The sequence below is a fragment of the Anabrus simplex genome, chromosome 14, assembly GCF_040414725.1.
Source record: "Anabrus simplex isolate iqAnaSimp1 chromosome 14, ASM4041472v1, whole genome shotgun sequence".
NCBI classification, from domain to species: domain Eukaryota; kingdom Metazoa; phylum Arthropoda; class Insecta; order Orthoptera; family Tettigoniidae; genus Anabrus; species Anabrus simplex.
In genome coordinates this window covers 58980305-58998245 of record NC_090278.1, presented here as the reverse complement: position 1 = coordinate 58998245, position 17941 = coordinate 58980305, and the positions used below count along the sequence as shown (strand labels likewise).

General features: G+C 38.6%; 1 protein-coding gene across 1 annotated transcript in view; it reads right to left on the bottom strand.

The window, feature by feature from the left end:
• Positions 1 to 17941, bottom strand: part of pbl (epithelial cell transforming 2 pebble) — a 153450-nt gene that overhangs the window by 109484 nt on the left and 26025 nt on the right. Inside the window, exons 3-4 of the mRNA XM_067158177.2 lie at positions 11469 to 11599; positions 9630 to 9765 (exon numbers count right to left, since the gene is read on the bottom strand). Of these exons, the coding sequence (XP_067014278.2) occupies positions 9630 to 9765; positions 11469 to 11599 (267 nt within the window). The remainder of the gene's footprint in view (positions 1 to 9629; positions 9766 to 11468; positions 11600 to 17941) is intronic.

The window sequence follows — 17941 nt, the reverse complement described above, 5'->3', positions numbered from 1 at the left end:
TCTGGTCCATGGACGGGCATATTATCCTTGGGATTTTTATTCTTCCGAAAAGAAGGTTGAGGTGAAAGAACAGTACTAAGGTTCATTGGGTCCATCCATTGAATTCATATCGCCTAGAACGAGGAACTCACATCGTTCTTCTAGATGAACATACCAATGATCTAAAAATGTTCCTTAGTTACTTTCGTATGAGTGGGAATTTGTCTGAATTGTTGTCAATCCTTGAAGCAAGTTTACAGCGTCAGGACACCAACATGAGAAAATGTATTCCGCCGATATTTTGAAAAAAAAACTTCAAACTTGTGACGCACACAATGTTGACCGTTTGAACGACTGATTTAGTGAGCTACCAGTATGGCCTTGCTACCAACACCTACCTTCTGTAAATAAGACTGGTAGTTCTCATGAATAAGATCGGGTTTTTTTTTTTTTTTACAAGTTGCTGTACGTCGCACCGACACAGATGGGTCTTATGGCGACGATGGGACAGGAAAGGGCTAGGAGTGGGAAGGAAGCGGCCATGGCCTTAATTAAGGTACAGTCCCAGCATTTGCCTGGTTTGAAAATGGAAAACCACGGAAAACCATCTTCAGGGCTGCCGACAGTTGGGTTCGAACCCACTATCTCCCGAATACTGGATAATAGCGGCACATAAGCGACTGCGGCTATCGTGTTCGGTCCGAATAAGAAAATGTTATTATGTAATTTAATTGGAAGCAGTTCTTTTGAAATGAAGACTGCTAAAAAGCCTTGATTAATTATTTTTCAATGACCCATGTTATTGTAATATCGAAAATTGTTAACATATAACACATATAGCCTATTACTGTAGATATCAACTTCTCTCTCTTTGGAGTTGTCCAGTTCGGCAGAAAGTGGAATCACTTCATGGGAAACTTTATTCCACATTTGAAGCCTTTTATTTTATTTGAATAGTCTGTCGTTCGTTAATCCCACTGACAAGGCCGATTTTGTATTTCTATTATTAACTTTTCAGTATCTATAAATGGAACCGACATTTTGAAACGAAATCTTCGAACTTGTAGCTAATTTATATGTTGACTGTCTGAACGAGCTAATCTGATTCAGTGATGAGTGAGCTTCCGGTCGCCCAGTGTGGAAGACACTTCAGGCCGGTCGACAGCAGCCTGCTGTTGACGAGAGTGGACGGAGGTTGCGCCACACGAAGTGTCTCGTGTGAACGCTACCGGCCTTTTACCACACCTCTGGTGGAGTGGAGTGGAGTGGCGTGGCAAGCAGTGGATCGTGTGAAAGGGCCCTTAGTGTTGGACCTCCACATAACATTTAACTGGCTCTTCTGCACCTTGCATTTCTTGAAGGCTCGGGGATTCTCGGAGTGATACACAAGCAGGGGCTTTACTTCTAAATCCCCGCGCGTATTAGCACACAATAACAGGGTTACATGGTCTTTCATGGGCTTGTGACCGGGCACTGAATTCTCTTCTGTTGTAATGTAGGTCCTTCGACATCTTTTTCAAAAAAAAAAGTCCCGTTTCGTCGCTGTTAAAAACTTGCTGTGGGAGGTAACACTCGGTAACAATGAGCTTCTGGAACTCAGCAATTAATGCCTCAGCTGCCTTAGCATCTGAACTGGAAGCCTCCCCGTGCCTCACAACACTATGGATGCCACTTCTCCAAAGTTATCAAAACATCCCCTGATGGCTTCGACGTGTTCTTCGACTTCTGTTGACATACGTGTACTACACGGTAATTTACTTACGAGGTCGGGGTACAATGTCTTTGCCTTCTCGCAGATTAAATTCTCGGTCACTGTATCGCCTGTTAGTTGCTTATCATTTATCCAAATGAGAAGCAACTTTTCTACATCTTCCACAACTCTTGCGACTCCTTTTGCTGCATCTACCCCTTTTATTTCTTCTTTCTTCTATAATATTGTGCAAAGCGTTGGCGTAGACTAGTTATAAAATCTCGCAATATCAACCACTCGCATACCTCATTCATGCTTTTCGATCATATCCTTAACTACCATCGTAATCATCTCCTTCTTCCGACCGAATTCCTTTTTTACCCTTCTTTTCGTTCACTGGGCCCATTGTTGCAGAACAGTTAAAACATTATTGAAAGAAAAAAATCAGGTACACTCGTATGGTGTTGACTATGTGAGCGAGGCACGCCAACTGAAGTCCAGGGCGGTAGATGATTACACACACTCTCCCAGGAAAGAGAGGCAGGGGGGGAGGGGAAAACGTAGGCACAAGTGATGCTCATATTGCAGAACTTCACTCGCTTATCAAGTTACAATTATGTTTGCTCGTCTTGAAAAACACTCGTAGACCAAGTTACTTGCACTCCGAGGTTTCACTGTACTCTATATTATAAAGGCACCTGCAAAAGTCTATGATGGTCATCAATATTCAAGTGAAGACAAGAAATGACCAATACCATTCTTGAAATTTATTATTTCATCTTTGTCAAGCGTTACACGTGTTTATCCAAAACGCGTCTACTCGAGAGAGAGAGAGAGAGACACACACACACGTCTTTATATGGAATTGAAAATTATGTACTTTTGTGTTCGTACGTTTTTTTTGGCAAGTTGCTTTTACGTCACTCCGACAAAGATAGGTCTTACAGCGACGATGGGACAGGGTGGGGCTGGGAGTGGGCAGGGAGTGGCCCTGGCCTTAATTAAGGTTTGAAAATGGGAAACCACAGAAAACCATCTTGAGGGCTGCCGACAGTGGAGTTTGAACCCACTATCTCCCAAATACTGGATCTGGCTGCACTTAAGCGACTGCAGCTATCAAGCTTGGTATTTGTATGTTTCAGATGTTTATAATATTAGTCAACAGATGTCAGGAGTGAATACACAGGGATTTGGAATGAAAAAGAAGGAAAGGTTTTGCTTCTAAGCACAATTTCCATGGTGGTGTATTTTATCAGAAGATTGTTGTTGACATTGCAAATGTTCGCGTTTTACCTACTGTAGACATATCCGAATAATAGTTCAAAACGAGTCTGAAATTGAGGCATAACTACTAGATAGTGTTGATGAATAATAAAAAATGAGCGATAATGAGTGAAAAAGTGAAATTGAGAGTGTGAGAACAACATAAGTGACAGGACAGGTTCAGATGAGTACCTACATATTATCAGAGGAATTAATCATCAGAATTTGACAGAAAGTCCATATATATATATAATTTCCATTTATTTTGGAAAGACCTCCTGTATTTACAGGCTGCCGCTAAGAACAAGGTAAAACATATCAATTTTATGTACATATGTATTAATAAAAGAACATTCAAAATTAGCTGTAGAGGTGATGCCTCATGATCTTGATGGAGGCTCGGAGGACGAGGGTCGCGATTTCCGGGGTGAGCTTCAATGGGAGTTGGAAGCGCTTCCATGTGGCGACGAAGTGACGAGGTATGGTACCGCGAGCTCCGACCATTATCCCTATTATTTCAATTTCCTGAAGGTGGTATTTTGATTTGTAGTAAGGGATAGTTGGTTTGTATTTGTTAATCTTTTCTAGATTAACCTCCTCTGGCTGACCGCTATGGTGCTCGAACCTGACCGTCGGATCTAATATGAATCCTTGAGAGCTGTTTTCTTTAAAGGCTATGATGTCAATTCTTTGCGAACTACCATTTACGGCCAGTCCGTGTACCTCCTCATGTACAATGAATCCCTTCTTTCTCAGTTCTGCGGCAATGAAGGATCTGATCTGGTGGTGCCGCGTGTTTCTAAGGAGCTCCCCGCGTGTGCAGAATCCCAGGACATGACCCAGGACCACGAACAATTCTAGTTTACGACATAAATAGTAGCATTAACAGACAGATAGCATTATTTGCATGATTTCTTCATGAAAATGATCAGTGTAAATAATAAAACAAATGTTTCACAATTTAACATGCTTTTTCCTTAGAAAATTCAATTGATCCATTAATTTTGCCGATCAGTGTAGTTGCACACCTCTTAAAACTTTGTAACCCTCTACGTCTCTTAATTGGTTCAGAAATTTTTTTCAGTGTTATTAAGGAAAATGCTCGCTACTATTCCTGATAATGGTGATCCCATGCATGGTTAACCTTCCCCTTTGACAGATTTTTGTTGGTGAATGCAAAACCGTTACCGTTTGAGATTGTTCTTATGATGTTATACATCATTTTCCATAAAAGTCGGGAAAGATACCTAACTCACACAAAAACACATAAAAATTGGTACAGTATGAAACAGCAATCTGCTTGTTTAAACACTTTCGGTGGCAAACATTTTCTTACTTCAAGAGGCGTCACCTAACCTAGGTTTACCTCACACGTATTATGAAAACATATTTCAAGCTCCCCGTAGAATAATTATAACCCTTTCACTATAAATTTAAATGGGAACAGTCTTTCTGAAATTTAACAAAACGCGAAAGTACATAACCTAACCTCTGAAATCAGCTATGCACACTGCTGTACCTGGAGAGGGAGAATTCTTATTTTATTTCAGTACCTAGTATTAAAATTAAACAATCGTTTACTTAAGCCTTCACTTCTAAGGAGTCAACAACTGCTGTCATTGCACTTATTGAAAAAACGTTATCCCAATGTTTGTTTACACCATTCGGAGTTGTGAAGAGAGCTCGGGCTCACTCAAGATTGACTTGCTCATACGTAGCAAGGAATCAATATGGAAGATGATCGATTGCGTTCTATATAAACGCTGGACTATGAATATTGATGATTCATAAAAACTAGCAAGCCCTAATTTGCCCTAATAACGGATTAATCAGTAAAAGGCTTCCCATTATACCCGAAAAATACTGCACAGATCAATATAGGAATTTTCAAAGGTCATAATAACATTCTTATTAAAACGGGGGTTCTCTTCTACTACAACGGCCGCAGTCGGATTTGTATCTGAGTCCGATATCTCACTTTAGCCCTAATTGCCTGCGTTCTAAATTAGTCTTCTGCCTTAAATCATCCTTAGCAAGCTTATGACGTCCCTTTCCGTAGGTTCTTAATGTCCCAAAACCAAAACGAATAGAAATATTTGAGAATTTTAACATTTCCCTAACGCTAAATGCGGGTTTTGCTCTATTGTGAATTACATTAAATCGAATATAAAATTGCATTGCTCTTATGAAATAACTTTTGGGACTTGAAGTTTTTCCATTACATGCGGGTTTATGCTAAATTGAGGTCATGCAAAATCGGGATTATACCGTATAATGTACTGTGGATCTCTATTAATGAATTTTTCAATTTCAATAATTATACTGTACTGTAATATCAGTGATAATGAATTATGAAGTAGGAAAAAAAGTGAATTACAACCCAGTTTTATGGATGTAAAATAAATATAGAATTTTGTGACGTTAGTCAAAAGTACTATGTGGGAAGCCTTGTGCCACTTTTGCTTGAAAACAGGCAGTAGAGTACAATATTTACTCGTGTATTAGATCCCCCTTGGCTTTTTGAGATGAAGAAAATGAAAAAAATAAATCTCGCATACAAGACCCCCCCCCCCAACGTCATTCATCAGAGAAGAACAACGACTCCGCTTTGAAGTGGGTACAAGCCTTATGCAGCTCTGATGACAAAACACAAAATTGTTAATAGTTTTGTCCGTACGACCCACGCAACAAAAACATGTGCCGAAGTCATGTGGTACATCTGTGTTTCGTAGTTAAGAAATGTCCACCTCCATTGCGTAGGCCTACTGCAGCTCTGATGACGTCGTACAAATAGGTGAATAGTTTCGTGTACCCACGCACTGCAAGCATGCATCAGTCATGTATATATGTCTGTGTTTTTAGTTAAGAATGTCCCAGCGTAATGGTTAGCACAATTAACTGCCGTTCTCGGGAGCCTGAGTTTGATTCCCGGTACCGTATTAATAGAGATTTACGAATTGCGGGAAGGTTGATTTGGGGTAAAAATGGTACATGCAACTCCCTTCCGCTGGGGACCTGTCTGAAAAAAGAGCTGAACCACCTTGGGATGAGGAAATTAGTTTACTTTAGTTATGAAATATTCACGGTTGTTGCCAGGCCTATTAATATAGAGAGGTAAGATTATTAACAAAGTGATCATTTAATATCTCGTAATTCGGGCCAATATAGGGTTTTTTTGGGAGAGAAGTAGGTTTAAAGCGATAAAAACAATTCAACCACAATTGTTTTACTCGCCAACTTACCTAACAATATGTTGCCACATACTTTCAACGATATTCGGAGACGCCAAACAAAACATACTAGGGTGTACATTATAGAAAGTGGCGAATGTACAAAATTAAACATTATGATAACAAAACGCATTACAGCCACACCTGTAGATATCCATAAATGCGGCAAACTTTCCTGTTATTCATTTTTATTCTTTCCGCCATGGAACTTTTGGCACTTTCCAGGCGATAGCATACCTAACTTAAACAATGCAGTCTCTCTTATCTCATTTACAGCTGTTTAGGTAAATCCTGATGTGATAAATGTAGAGAACAGGTATGAAATATTCTTAAAAATAAGGGTCTGGCTTTCAACAGCCGCAGTTTAGTTAGTTAGTTAGTTAGTTAGTTAGTTAGTTACTTAGTATCAATATTGCATATTATGATAATATGATAGCCTTATCCCTTTTCTCTACGGGGTCGAGTATGAAGTGAGACAAATCTCCGTAGCGAGTTTTTATGACTGTATGCCCTTCCTGACATCGACCTCATCAGAGGAATTAATGAGATGAAACAAACGACGTGATGAGTAACAAAAACGGATTATTTATTTATTTATTTAATAAATGTGCCACCAACAGAGACACGCTCCAGTGGAACCTCGATTCTCCGTTTTTGGAGGGACCACGAATAAAAAACGTACAACATGGAAAAACGGAAAACTCGAGAACTAATGAACCATCAACAATTTGGCTAAACATCACAAAAATGAAATATGTATACTGTACTTTTCTTAAAAATGCCCCGAAACCAAACCAGACTACAGCCCCAACGGGCCTTCCGCCCACTAAGTGACTGCCCTTGGTCCAAAGACCTGCAGATTTCGCGATGACGCATGGTCAGTGTGAGGTATCCTCTCGGCAGTTATTCCTGGCTCTCTACACCGAGGTCGCCATATCTCCATTAAATAGCTCCTCAATTAAAGGTAGGCATAGAATGACTTAACCTGAAACCAGCCCTCATTACCGGGTAAAAATGCCTGACCTGGCCAGTAATCGAACCCGGCCCCTCCAGGTGAGAGGCAGGCAAGTTAGACCGTGGAGCTGGCTTCAAACGTTAATTACCTGTACGCGACTTAAAAATCTCGAAACTTTACAATCAATTTTACCAAGGTAACTTCGTCAGTTTCCTCTGAAAACGTCATCAAATTCCTTTGAAAACTTCTTCCAGTTCAGCAACTTCGATCAGCCAAACTCTTTAAAAAATTTAATACGGTACCCGTAACGCCAAGCCAAACAACAACTGACCACAAGTAGTTTTTAATTATCTAATGTAATAAAATAAAAGCACATTAAATACAAAAGCGTCCAACATGATGGTGAAATTCCTTTTTTTTTAAACTTCCATTGTAATTTGGTCACCGATATACTGTTGCTAGTCATTTTAAGGAAATTGTGTGCCACGCAAATTAGGCCTACATCGACTTTTAAAGGTTATGTTGAACTCGAGAACATGGTTTCAAATGTATCAATCCTTAAGTTCTCGAATGCGTTATATTCAATTCTGCCCGCACTAATCACAATCAAATTGGAAAGAGAAAAAATATCACTAACACTTCCGAAATTACGATTATTCGCGACCTTCAGCTCAGCTGGAAAGCGCGCTCGCTGTACAATAAAATCAGCTTCATGGTCCGTATCGCACTTCAATAGATTCACAATTAAGTATTTATTTATTTTCCACCTAGTCGATACAGTGATTGACCATTAAAAATTGCCTTAAGCAATCATTGTATCGACTAGGTGGAAAATAAATAAATACTTAATTGTGAATCTCGCTGTACAAGTCGGCACGAGTGCGAAATGATACAAAGTTTTTAAATGCAATGTGCGCAAATAAAACGACTGTGGTTCTTATAACATTTTAACACATAAACGTGAAATTCCCAGTCTTACATTAGGACGAAAACAGTAATAGGTAATCCCAAAACCTCCCATGGCATTACGTATGTAACGTGCAACATCTGTTCTGGTCTCGATAACATAATCATATGTGATAATACTGAAATACTAAATTTGTGTTACTTAAGAAGGAGCAGTTTCGATTCCTGACTGAAGGCCCAGCGACTATACAGTGCCCAAGGGAAATGCCGAAAACCTGTTCGGCGATACACTCGAAAAAGGTTATTAAAAAAACAGAAACATCTAACCCTGGACATAATGTAGACTTTTTCAAGTACGAACATTTGACGAAACTCGTTCCGTCTTCAAATAGAGCTGTCGAAGTGCGCTATGTCTCCTTCCAACTGTTGTGGGCACTCTCTGCTTTATGATTTCCGAGGATTCTCTAAACAATACTACCCGAATGCGATGCTAAGATCATCCCTTATCCAAGTTCACCGCCGACCGCTTTTTCAGTGCAGTACTTCCTCAAATTATCGCAATGACGGGACGTCAACACCGAGATCCGTAAATATGCTGTAGCCGTCCTTTCGTAAGATCCAGTTTCTTGAAAAAAACGTAATCGAGGATTTAGCATTGATGGGACTGAAATTTCTGGGCGGTTGATCTAGGAAATAGTTTCTTCGAGGAACGAATAATGCAGGATTTTTACAACGTGATTTAATAAGGATGCTCGCGGGACCACGTAATTTGAACTAATAATACGGGAAAACGTAGTTTCCGGGAACGTATAATCGAGGTTCTACTGTATTTACTTTATACGTAGGCCTAAGAGTCGTGTACACCATTTATTGACTTTTTACATTTAGAAATACTGCCTTCCAATGAAAATAGCCAGTATAACTCAAATTCATTCACAAGTTTGTTAAAGAACAGTGTAGAATGTTTACATGTACAATTTATAGCTTTTTATAGCCTAGAAGTCATGTGTTCACTACACAAAATTCGAGGTTATCGCACATTAAACCCCTTTTACTTTTTTTGGCTGTAAAAGTAGGAAAAAAGGGGTCTAATACGCGAGTAAATACGGTATTTATTTCCTCCAGAATAAATGTTTACCTGCAATCCATTCTGATGAAATTACGTATGAATGGCTTATTTATGATCAACTAATATTTTTTGAGTGTCTGTGTTTAACAATAAGAAAAAAATCATAAAAATTAATTAGACTCGCAACAAAAAATGTATCCACTTGACAAGAGTTAACTGTATGATTGCAGTTTGTTAAATTTCCTAGAAACAGTTCAACATCTTACCATAAACATCACAAACACTGAGCAATAAAATTAATCACAAATTGTACACATTTTATTTAACTTGTTTTTCATAAAGCAGAAATAGATACTAATAACATTCGAATGACTTAATATATCTAGCATGGAAAACATAACAGGTCTCCTTGGATAATTAACTGAACTAATGTTAGGAACAAAAGAAAAAGTGACTTGTAAAATAGACAAGAGTGCTGAAGTGCTTAGCAGGATTAAATATAACAAACAAGAAAGACAGCTGATAGCATTCACTCACCAACTCATCCTTCTTCCGGAATCCAGTAAAGCAGATGACGAGACCAGACATAGCGAGGCTGTACAGGGGCCGAGTGTTTGAAGGCAGCCCCTCACCCTTCTGAGCACACTCCTGAAGAGCTGTAGGGCCCAGGATCCTGCTATCGAACACACAAACTACATGAGTTCCTATCCTCCAACCTATGACCACCTCAAATTAGAACTTTGCTCAGTCACATTACAAATAGCTCTAACAGAGAGTTTTTCTTAACACATTGCTGACAAGACTCAAGTTTATTCACGTTAGTCTGGCCGAACATTGCTGGCAGGTCCAGAGTTGACTTGCGTTGACACGATTTGTACATTTGGTGATATCTATTGGATTTTGTGCAAATAGCTGGTGGTCAAGATTGATAGAATAGCAAGAAGATCCACCCTAAACGAAGAGGGAATTGGCAGATATAATGGAATGCTCCCACAGTTCCACAGAGCGTCATCTTCACTCGATAGGAAAGGTTCAAAAGTTGGGGGCAAGGGTCCCGCTTACTTTGAACGATAACAAAAATCAACAAGCCACAATCGCCGCCGGTTTGCTTCCCCGTCATCGGTCAGCTCATGGACACAAGAAGCGATTCCTTTACCGAACTGTTACCGGCTATGATAAAGGGTGCCTGTATGTCAATAGGAAGCAGCGCAAAGAATGGCGTAACCTCAGCAAACGGGAAACATTGTGATCAAAACAAGGTCTTCATCCATGCAAAACGATGTGTGTATGGCGGGACTGGGAAGACATGATCCACTACAAACTGCTTGACCGGAACCAAACAGTAAGTATGGAACTTTACGTCCAACGAATGCAATGAGCATTTCTACCATCGAGGCATTGAAAAGCTTGCTGAACATTGGAAAGAAGTTGTAAACAAAAACAGAGAATAAATTATTGATTGACTGATGTACGTATCTTGTTTATTAAAAAAATGCCTAGTCTTCCGAGCCAACCCAATATTTAATTAATTGCATGCGAGTGAATATTAGGATTGCCCATGTTATGTTAAAGAACGCAAGTTCAGTGCTGAAAGCTTTTCTGAAGAAAGAGACAGTATGATGCTGAAACAATGTGCAAATGTGGAGGTCGCAAAGGAGGCTGAAGTGATGCAAATGTGAATGGAAGTGATATTTCTATTTCATCTAATAAGTGGGTGGTACATAATAGTGTATTGACATTACAAGATTTCTCATAAGTCCCATGCATTACTGTAAGACTTGATGAATTAAAAATATTGAACAACTAGTAGGGCTTATTTTTGGTAATGATATTTTAAACTTGTGACAGATCAAACAAATTTATATCACCAGCAAACTACTTCATCACATAAAATAACCCCTAGAAGCTTGAAGTTGTCTGAACTAGCAATGAGACTAAGAAATTTTGCTTTGTGTACACGGATTGGCCAGGTAAAGAAGTCGTGGTCAATGACAAAGCGAGTGGAACGAGGTGCATGTTGTTTAACCTTTCATTACAGACGTCATTGCTTACAACCTACCACACCAGAAAACATTAGGACTCGTTCAGAATGTCTCCTGTAAATTCCATCACAAACAGTACAAAAGTTAATGAAGCCAGGCTCATTTGTTTTTATCCACACACTTCATTATGTTATTCAGGAAATGGCCAGACACAGGGGATGTGCAGTGTGAGGAGCACCCAGTCAGCAATAAGTTAAAGTGACTTTCTACAAAACCAGAACATTACTACACTGGAATAGTGAGCATTATAGCCATTAAAACTTTAAAAACACAGATCAAGAACCCAATATGTTTAGCTCACTTAAAAGGGACTGTGAAATACTTGTGTACCCACCTCATTTCAGACTGATGTATGGCATTGAAGACAGGCCCACTGAAATTTTTCACAACGAACACTGTGTCGCAAGTGCCATCATTTAGGAACTCTCTTCCAGTCTCGGATATCACGACAGGAACTCCAAAACTCTGAGGAATACAAATCATAATCTTGTTATACCCTGACAATAGATTCTGACAACTACAAATCAAGAATCAAGTAGATTTCAATCTATTAGATGTAGGATGAACTTACCAACATAAGGATGGTAATAGAGATTATGTAGAGTAAGAATAAAAAGTAACTTATATAGTAAAACCTGTCAACAGAAACATTCTACAGTCCCATGAACTTAAATTAGTGTTTCCCAACATTTTTGTTTCAGCAAACCCAAAAATATTTAACTAAACCTTGGGGAATCCTGGCTGCCTGATACATATTGTATGTAACCTAGAACAAAATATAAAAGTGTTGTACAGTAGGTAAACCAAATAGTATTTCATATATTTTCAAAAAAAAATTTAGAACAGTATTTATTTACAGAAAGCCATTCCCTTTAATTTTACAATATACAAAAACTGTTATTAAGAGCAGTATATATTTTTTTTATATCTATGCAAAGCATTTCAAGTAAAGAGAGAGATTAATACTGTCATTGAAGTTTTTTTTTTGTTTTTGTTTATTTCAAGGTTCACTCTCAGTTAAGAAGATAAAAAGTTTGAATGCAAAATTCCGTTAACACAGACAGTTCAAAGTGATAATGTTTTCTGGTGCACAACAATTTTATTCCTGGCAGCAACTTTGATAGGCAAACATGAAGTTCTTCAATGGACAAAAGCCTATTTTCTTCTTTGGTTTTAATGTCCAAACACGAAAAATGCTTGTTCACACCAATAAGATGTAAAGGATTGGAGTTTAAGCTTTCAGTAAGATTTGCAGGAAATCTGTTATTCATCAATAATCAAATTATATCATAAAACCATCCAATGAATTTGACTTTTATTGTCTGATCACATTTCAGTTCAGCCAACTGCAGGCTGAATAAATTATCTAAATTGCTTGTGTACTCCATAAAATGGTTCCTGATCCAGATGTACAGTCGCTCAAAAAACAGAATGAGTGCATGGTATTGTATGTTCTTCGCCTTTAATATTTTGTCAGACTTAATTTTATTATTATCAAAATATGTAGGCCATCCAAAAATTTAAGTTTCCCTATTTCCTTTCTTGTACAGTAAACTTATTTAGCCGGGAAATTTGAATATGTGCGACAGGATCTATGAAGTAGCAATCATATGCCAGCCGGACAAGTCCCGCCAGATGTCAGTAGCGCACCAGCAGTGGCTCAAAAGGATGGCTTGCATTCTTTCTCCCGTTGCCTGCGAGGTTCGGTCTGTGACAAAGTTTCTTAATGCACAAAACATAGCGCCTATCTAAATTGACCATCAGCCGTGTCAGTCAACGAGCCTAAGTTCATGAACAAAAGGATGGTGCATCGCTACTGAAGGCACTTTGCCAAAGGTCGTCAAAATGTCCATGATGAAGAAGGCCGTGGGCGACCATCCCTCATCAATGATGACTTTGTGGAGCTGGTGCAACAGCGCATAATGGAGAACCGTTAATAATCTTGACCATAATGGCAGTATTGGGTCCGTATTGACTTACTCACAGTAAATATAGAGAGATGGATGATTCACCTAGTCAATACTATTATTATATCTAGGCCCTACATTATATCTAGTACATGTTTCGAGAATATGTACATTCTCTTCTTCAGCTAATTATGTTAAAATTCATGTATTACAATAAGACCTAATGAAATATATAGTATTGACTAGGCAGATCATCCATCTCTCTATTTACTGTAATGGAGAACCGTCGCTTCACGATTATGGAACTCGGCAGCCATTTTCCACAGATATTGCAATCGTTATTGCATGAAATTGTCACTAAGCACCTCCTGTTCAAGAAAGTGTCTGTCAGGTGGGTGTTACAACACCTGATTACAAAATGCAGCGCTGACATTTCTGCAGTGGTACCACGATGGCTGAAGAGTTCCTCGACAAGACCATCACATAAAACAAGAGCTAAAATGTTTTCACCTATTCAATACTTATTTATTGTAACAACAACAAAAACGGTAAAAGGTATTGAATAAAATAAGTATTGAATAGGTGGAAACCTTTTAGCTCTTGTTTTACACTATATTGCTCTTCAATACAGAATTATATGAAAATTTATGGTACTAGGATAGTCAGGGGCGATGAGACAAGGGTTGCTCACTTTATCCCAGAAACCAAGCAGCAGTCAATGCAATGGCATCACAGTGGATCTCTGGTCAGAACGAAAGTGAAACAGACTGTGTCAGTGCAGAAAGTGATGTGCACAGTGTTATGGGACAGGAAGGACATTCTGCTCATAGACTTCCTGTCCAGAGCTGAAACAGTGAACACGGACCATTACCGTGAAACATTACAGAAACTGCGACGGGCCATTCAAAACAAGAGGCATGGAATGCTCAGTGCAGGTGTTGTGCTGATCCATGACAATGCTTGGCACTCAGCAAGTGTTCATCGGGAGTTTGGATGGGAGGCGTTTGATGTTGCTCCCAGTGATTTTCATATTTTTTTTCACCTCAAGAAATTCCTGTCCTGTCAGCATTTTCACATGGATGAAGAGCTGAAGATGAATGTCACAAGCTGGTTCCATTCCCAGGCAGCAGACTTCTACGACACCGGCATACAAAAGTTGATTCCACGATTGACAAGTGTCTCAATTCTGGTGGTGATTATGTTAAACAATAGCTTCAACAATGCTGTATTGGGAGCCATTAAAGTTTTCCATGTAATTAAGTTTTCTTTTTTATATATATAGGGAGGGTGGCCCTGGAATAATTCACCTCCCTTGTAGATACAAACCTTGTGGGTTACCTACCATATGCATATTTATAGGCTCAGTTGTTTCTGAGGGAAGTACACTTGTGGGAAACTTATGCAATAACATGCACTTTTCTTTTAAGCAACTGTACTCATCATCATTATCATTCAACTCCAGCCACTCGCAGGGTGGGAGCAACTGTACATGTCTAATGAAAATAAAGGGAAGGGGTATAACATGGAAGCCATGCCCAGGGTTACGGGTGAAGACCTTAACAGCATCTTAGGCAGAGAAGGAGACCTTCAGAATGGCGAAGATGGTGGATGAGGCAACCCATCCTCTCTGGGGAAAATTAGAAGAGGAAGCACCTTGTGAAGAAGAAAATCCTCAGATGCGTTAGACTTAGCAAGTCAGCAGATGAGTAAATTTGTACTCGCTACCAACTATAATACAAGCCTCGGATGGAAGTTTAAAAATGGAAATGGAACTGACAAGTCTCTGGCTCCAGTTGTAAAGTATGATGGTAATCCTGATGTTCGTACAAATGTTAGATCAGAGAACAAAACTTGATTTGGAACAATAAATATTTTAACAATGAATGGGAAGGAAAATGATTGACCTAATAGAGACATAAAAGCAAATCAAACACAAATGTATCAAAGAAATTAAACGTAAAGACACAAAGGTCTTAAAAATGTACCTACCATGTAAAAAATTAAGATAAGATTTGAGAGATGCGCTGCACTAAGTTAAAAAATAGCTCTATCATAGAGATTCATAAAAAATCCAGTGCGCTGTAAAATATTAAAAAAGTTAAAAGATCCTTAAATTGTTGGTCAAGAAATTCAATATAGGCTGATTCCTTAAAGATGCTGCTTTCCATTCATAGATCAACTGAGCCGAAGTCACGCTGTCTTCTCAAGATATTCATAAAATCAGTACACATGGATGCGAAGCATGATGTTATGAAGGCTCTTCTGTTTTTAGAATCTTGAAGGAGGATGATTGTTGTGCATGGAGTCTTAATGCATAATAGTAAATAAAGGTGGTTGGATTATGGAGTTAAATGCGGACCGTACAGTTGACATTGAATAAATGCCAGCTAAGATAGAAAGAGTTAAGTAAGGGGGAAGAATATATTTAAATGAAATATGTCATATGGGAACTACCTCGTGTTGTCAAGGCGGGGCTGAGGGATGCGGGAATACAGAAGATTGCATAAGTAAAGTACTGTAAATAGAATGAAAAATCAGACCTTGACTATTTGATTTTGCGTTTCTGAAAATGTGAATAAGCAGGTGAAATAGAATATTTGGTTTTTTGGAAATGTCATTAAGATTGTAATTTGGATTAAAATATTCGTCCAAATATATAAAGCAGTTCTCTGCTATGTTAAGGAGCGGTCCTTTATTCATAATTTTGAGGATTTCCATATCATGCTTAATGTCAGTAAACTTATGATTGTAATCGTTCATGTGTTGTCCTACTGCTGAAAATGTATTGTATTTCAGGGCATTGACATGTTCTCAGTATCTTATGTTGAAGCTCCTTCCTGTCTGTCCAACATAAGTAAAATTACAGTTGATGCATTTTATCCTATATACTCCTGATTTTGAAAAGCAATCAGTCTTATCAATAGAAGTTGAGTTGTGTAAGACTGTTGCAATATTATTGATGGGTTTAAAGGCTATTTTAACATCATGTTATGTTTTTTTTTTTTTTTTTTTTTTTTTTAAAGAACGATAGTGACTTTATAAATACAGGGCCTTTATTTATGCTTGGAAGGAAGTTTATCGCTCCAACTTGGCCGCCGATGACAGGTCGCTACCGGCCGCTGGCACGCGCGGTTTCTGGCACTCTGCAGTTGTTGAGAGCTGAACTCCGAGATAGGGTGTTCAATGAAGCTACTGCGTACTGTATGTCGTATTGTATAGTGTTTTATTGTGAATGTGTATCGTGCTGTAATGTATATGAAATATTCATTACGTGAACGTGTATATCTGCATAATACTTACATTAAGTGCAGAAAATCGTGCGCTAAGACAAGACAAAAGTTTAGAGCGAAATTTCCAGGGAGACCCATTCCTGTCAATTGGACAATAAAACAACTGGCCAAGAGATTCAAACCTACAGGTTCAGTAAACAATAAAAATAGACGTAAAAGTCATTATCTCCTTAGTGAAGCGTGTTTAGTACGAGGATCATAAGTAAAAATCTGTGGCCCCCTCATAGCCCAGATTTAACGGCATGTGATTTTTATTTGTGGGGAATGTTAAAAAATGTAGTTTATGGGAACAACCCTCACACACTAGATGAACTTAAAGACAATACTGTATACGAGTTGCTATCTCCCGAATACCGGATACTGGCCGCACTTAAGCGACTGCAGCTATCAAGCTCGGTAGGGTATAATTTAGAGGTTTGAATACTAGGATACGTATGTCGTATCGCTGATGCGGCATCGCCCGCAATTCCTAATTCGTGAGTGAGCGGTTCGAAATCAATTCGAACCGCGACCGCACAATACAGGAGTACAGTAGACATAAAAAAATTTGAGTCAGAAAATGAAAATACAACTTCAAGCTGTCAAGGTAAAATAATTATATTTATAATTAAACGAAACTGAAGCATACATGGAAATTGTTAAGAGGACGCAGTGCAGATCGGTAGGAGCCTTACACTGCTGAAGCACTTGGTAGAGTAACCAAAAACTTCATTAGGAGATGCCGATTATTTTGGCAGCGCATGGGGAACATTTTCAGCATAAACTGTAAAAATGGTTAGTAAAATGCATGATAAATGCATGATAATGCATCATACTGATTTTTGAGCATAAACTGTAAGCATGGCGAGTAAAATGCGTGATAATGATTATGAGCACCGTATTGTGCCATACATACGCACGCGCGTTAGCCGGCAACTGAACAGTCACTAGCGGCCAAGGTCGAGCGAGAAGGTACCTTCCAAGCATAAAGACCCTGTATCTTCACTGAACATGAAAATAGAAAATAAAGTAACTTTAGGTTTTTCTTTTCTCAGAGTGATTAAAGGGCGATGTTTGTATTTACTGATAATACTTTCAATGAAATAACTATTGTATCCATTAAATTTAGCAATCATACGAATATATTGCTCACGTCTTTTTTAAGATCACTTTCGGAAATTATTATTACAACTTCCCCCATGCGGAGGCTGCCACAAGGACAAAGTATGTCGACTACACAGTATTTTGTACAGTAAAGGCTCGACGAACCATACTATTATATGCTGCTCGTTCATGGATTTGGGGATGTGAAGAATCTTGGCAAATAGTAGAAGCTGTTTGGGTAGGTTACTGAAAATATTGTATTTTAAGGAGTTTGGTTGTCTAATGATGGTCAAGTCTAAAAAAATGTATTCTTTGATCATTTTCAGATTCGAGTGTAAATTTTATGTGCGGGTCAATATTGTTGAGGTTAAAAAGTGGTAGTAGCGTCTGTTGTGCTCTCATCTAAGATTACTAAAGTATCATCCACATATCTAGCACAAAAAAAAAAGAATATTGTTGAAGTTGTTACTGTTCTTGGTACGTTCCAAAAAATCTAAATAAATTTTGGCTGAGATACCTGTGGCCAG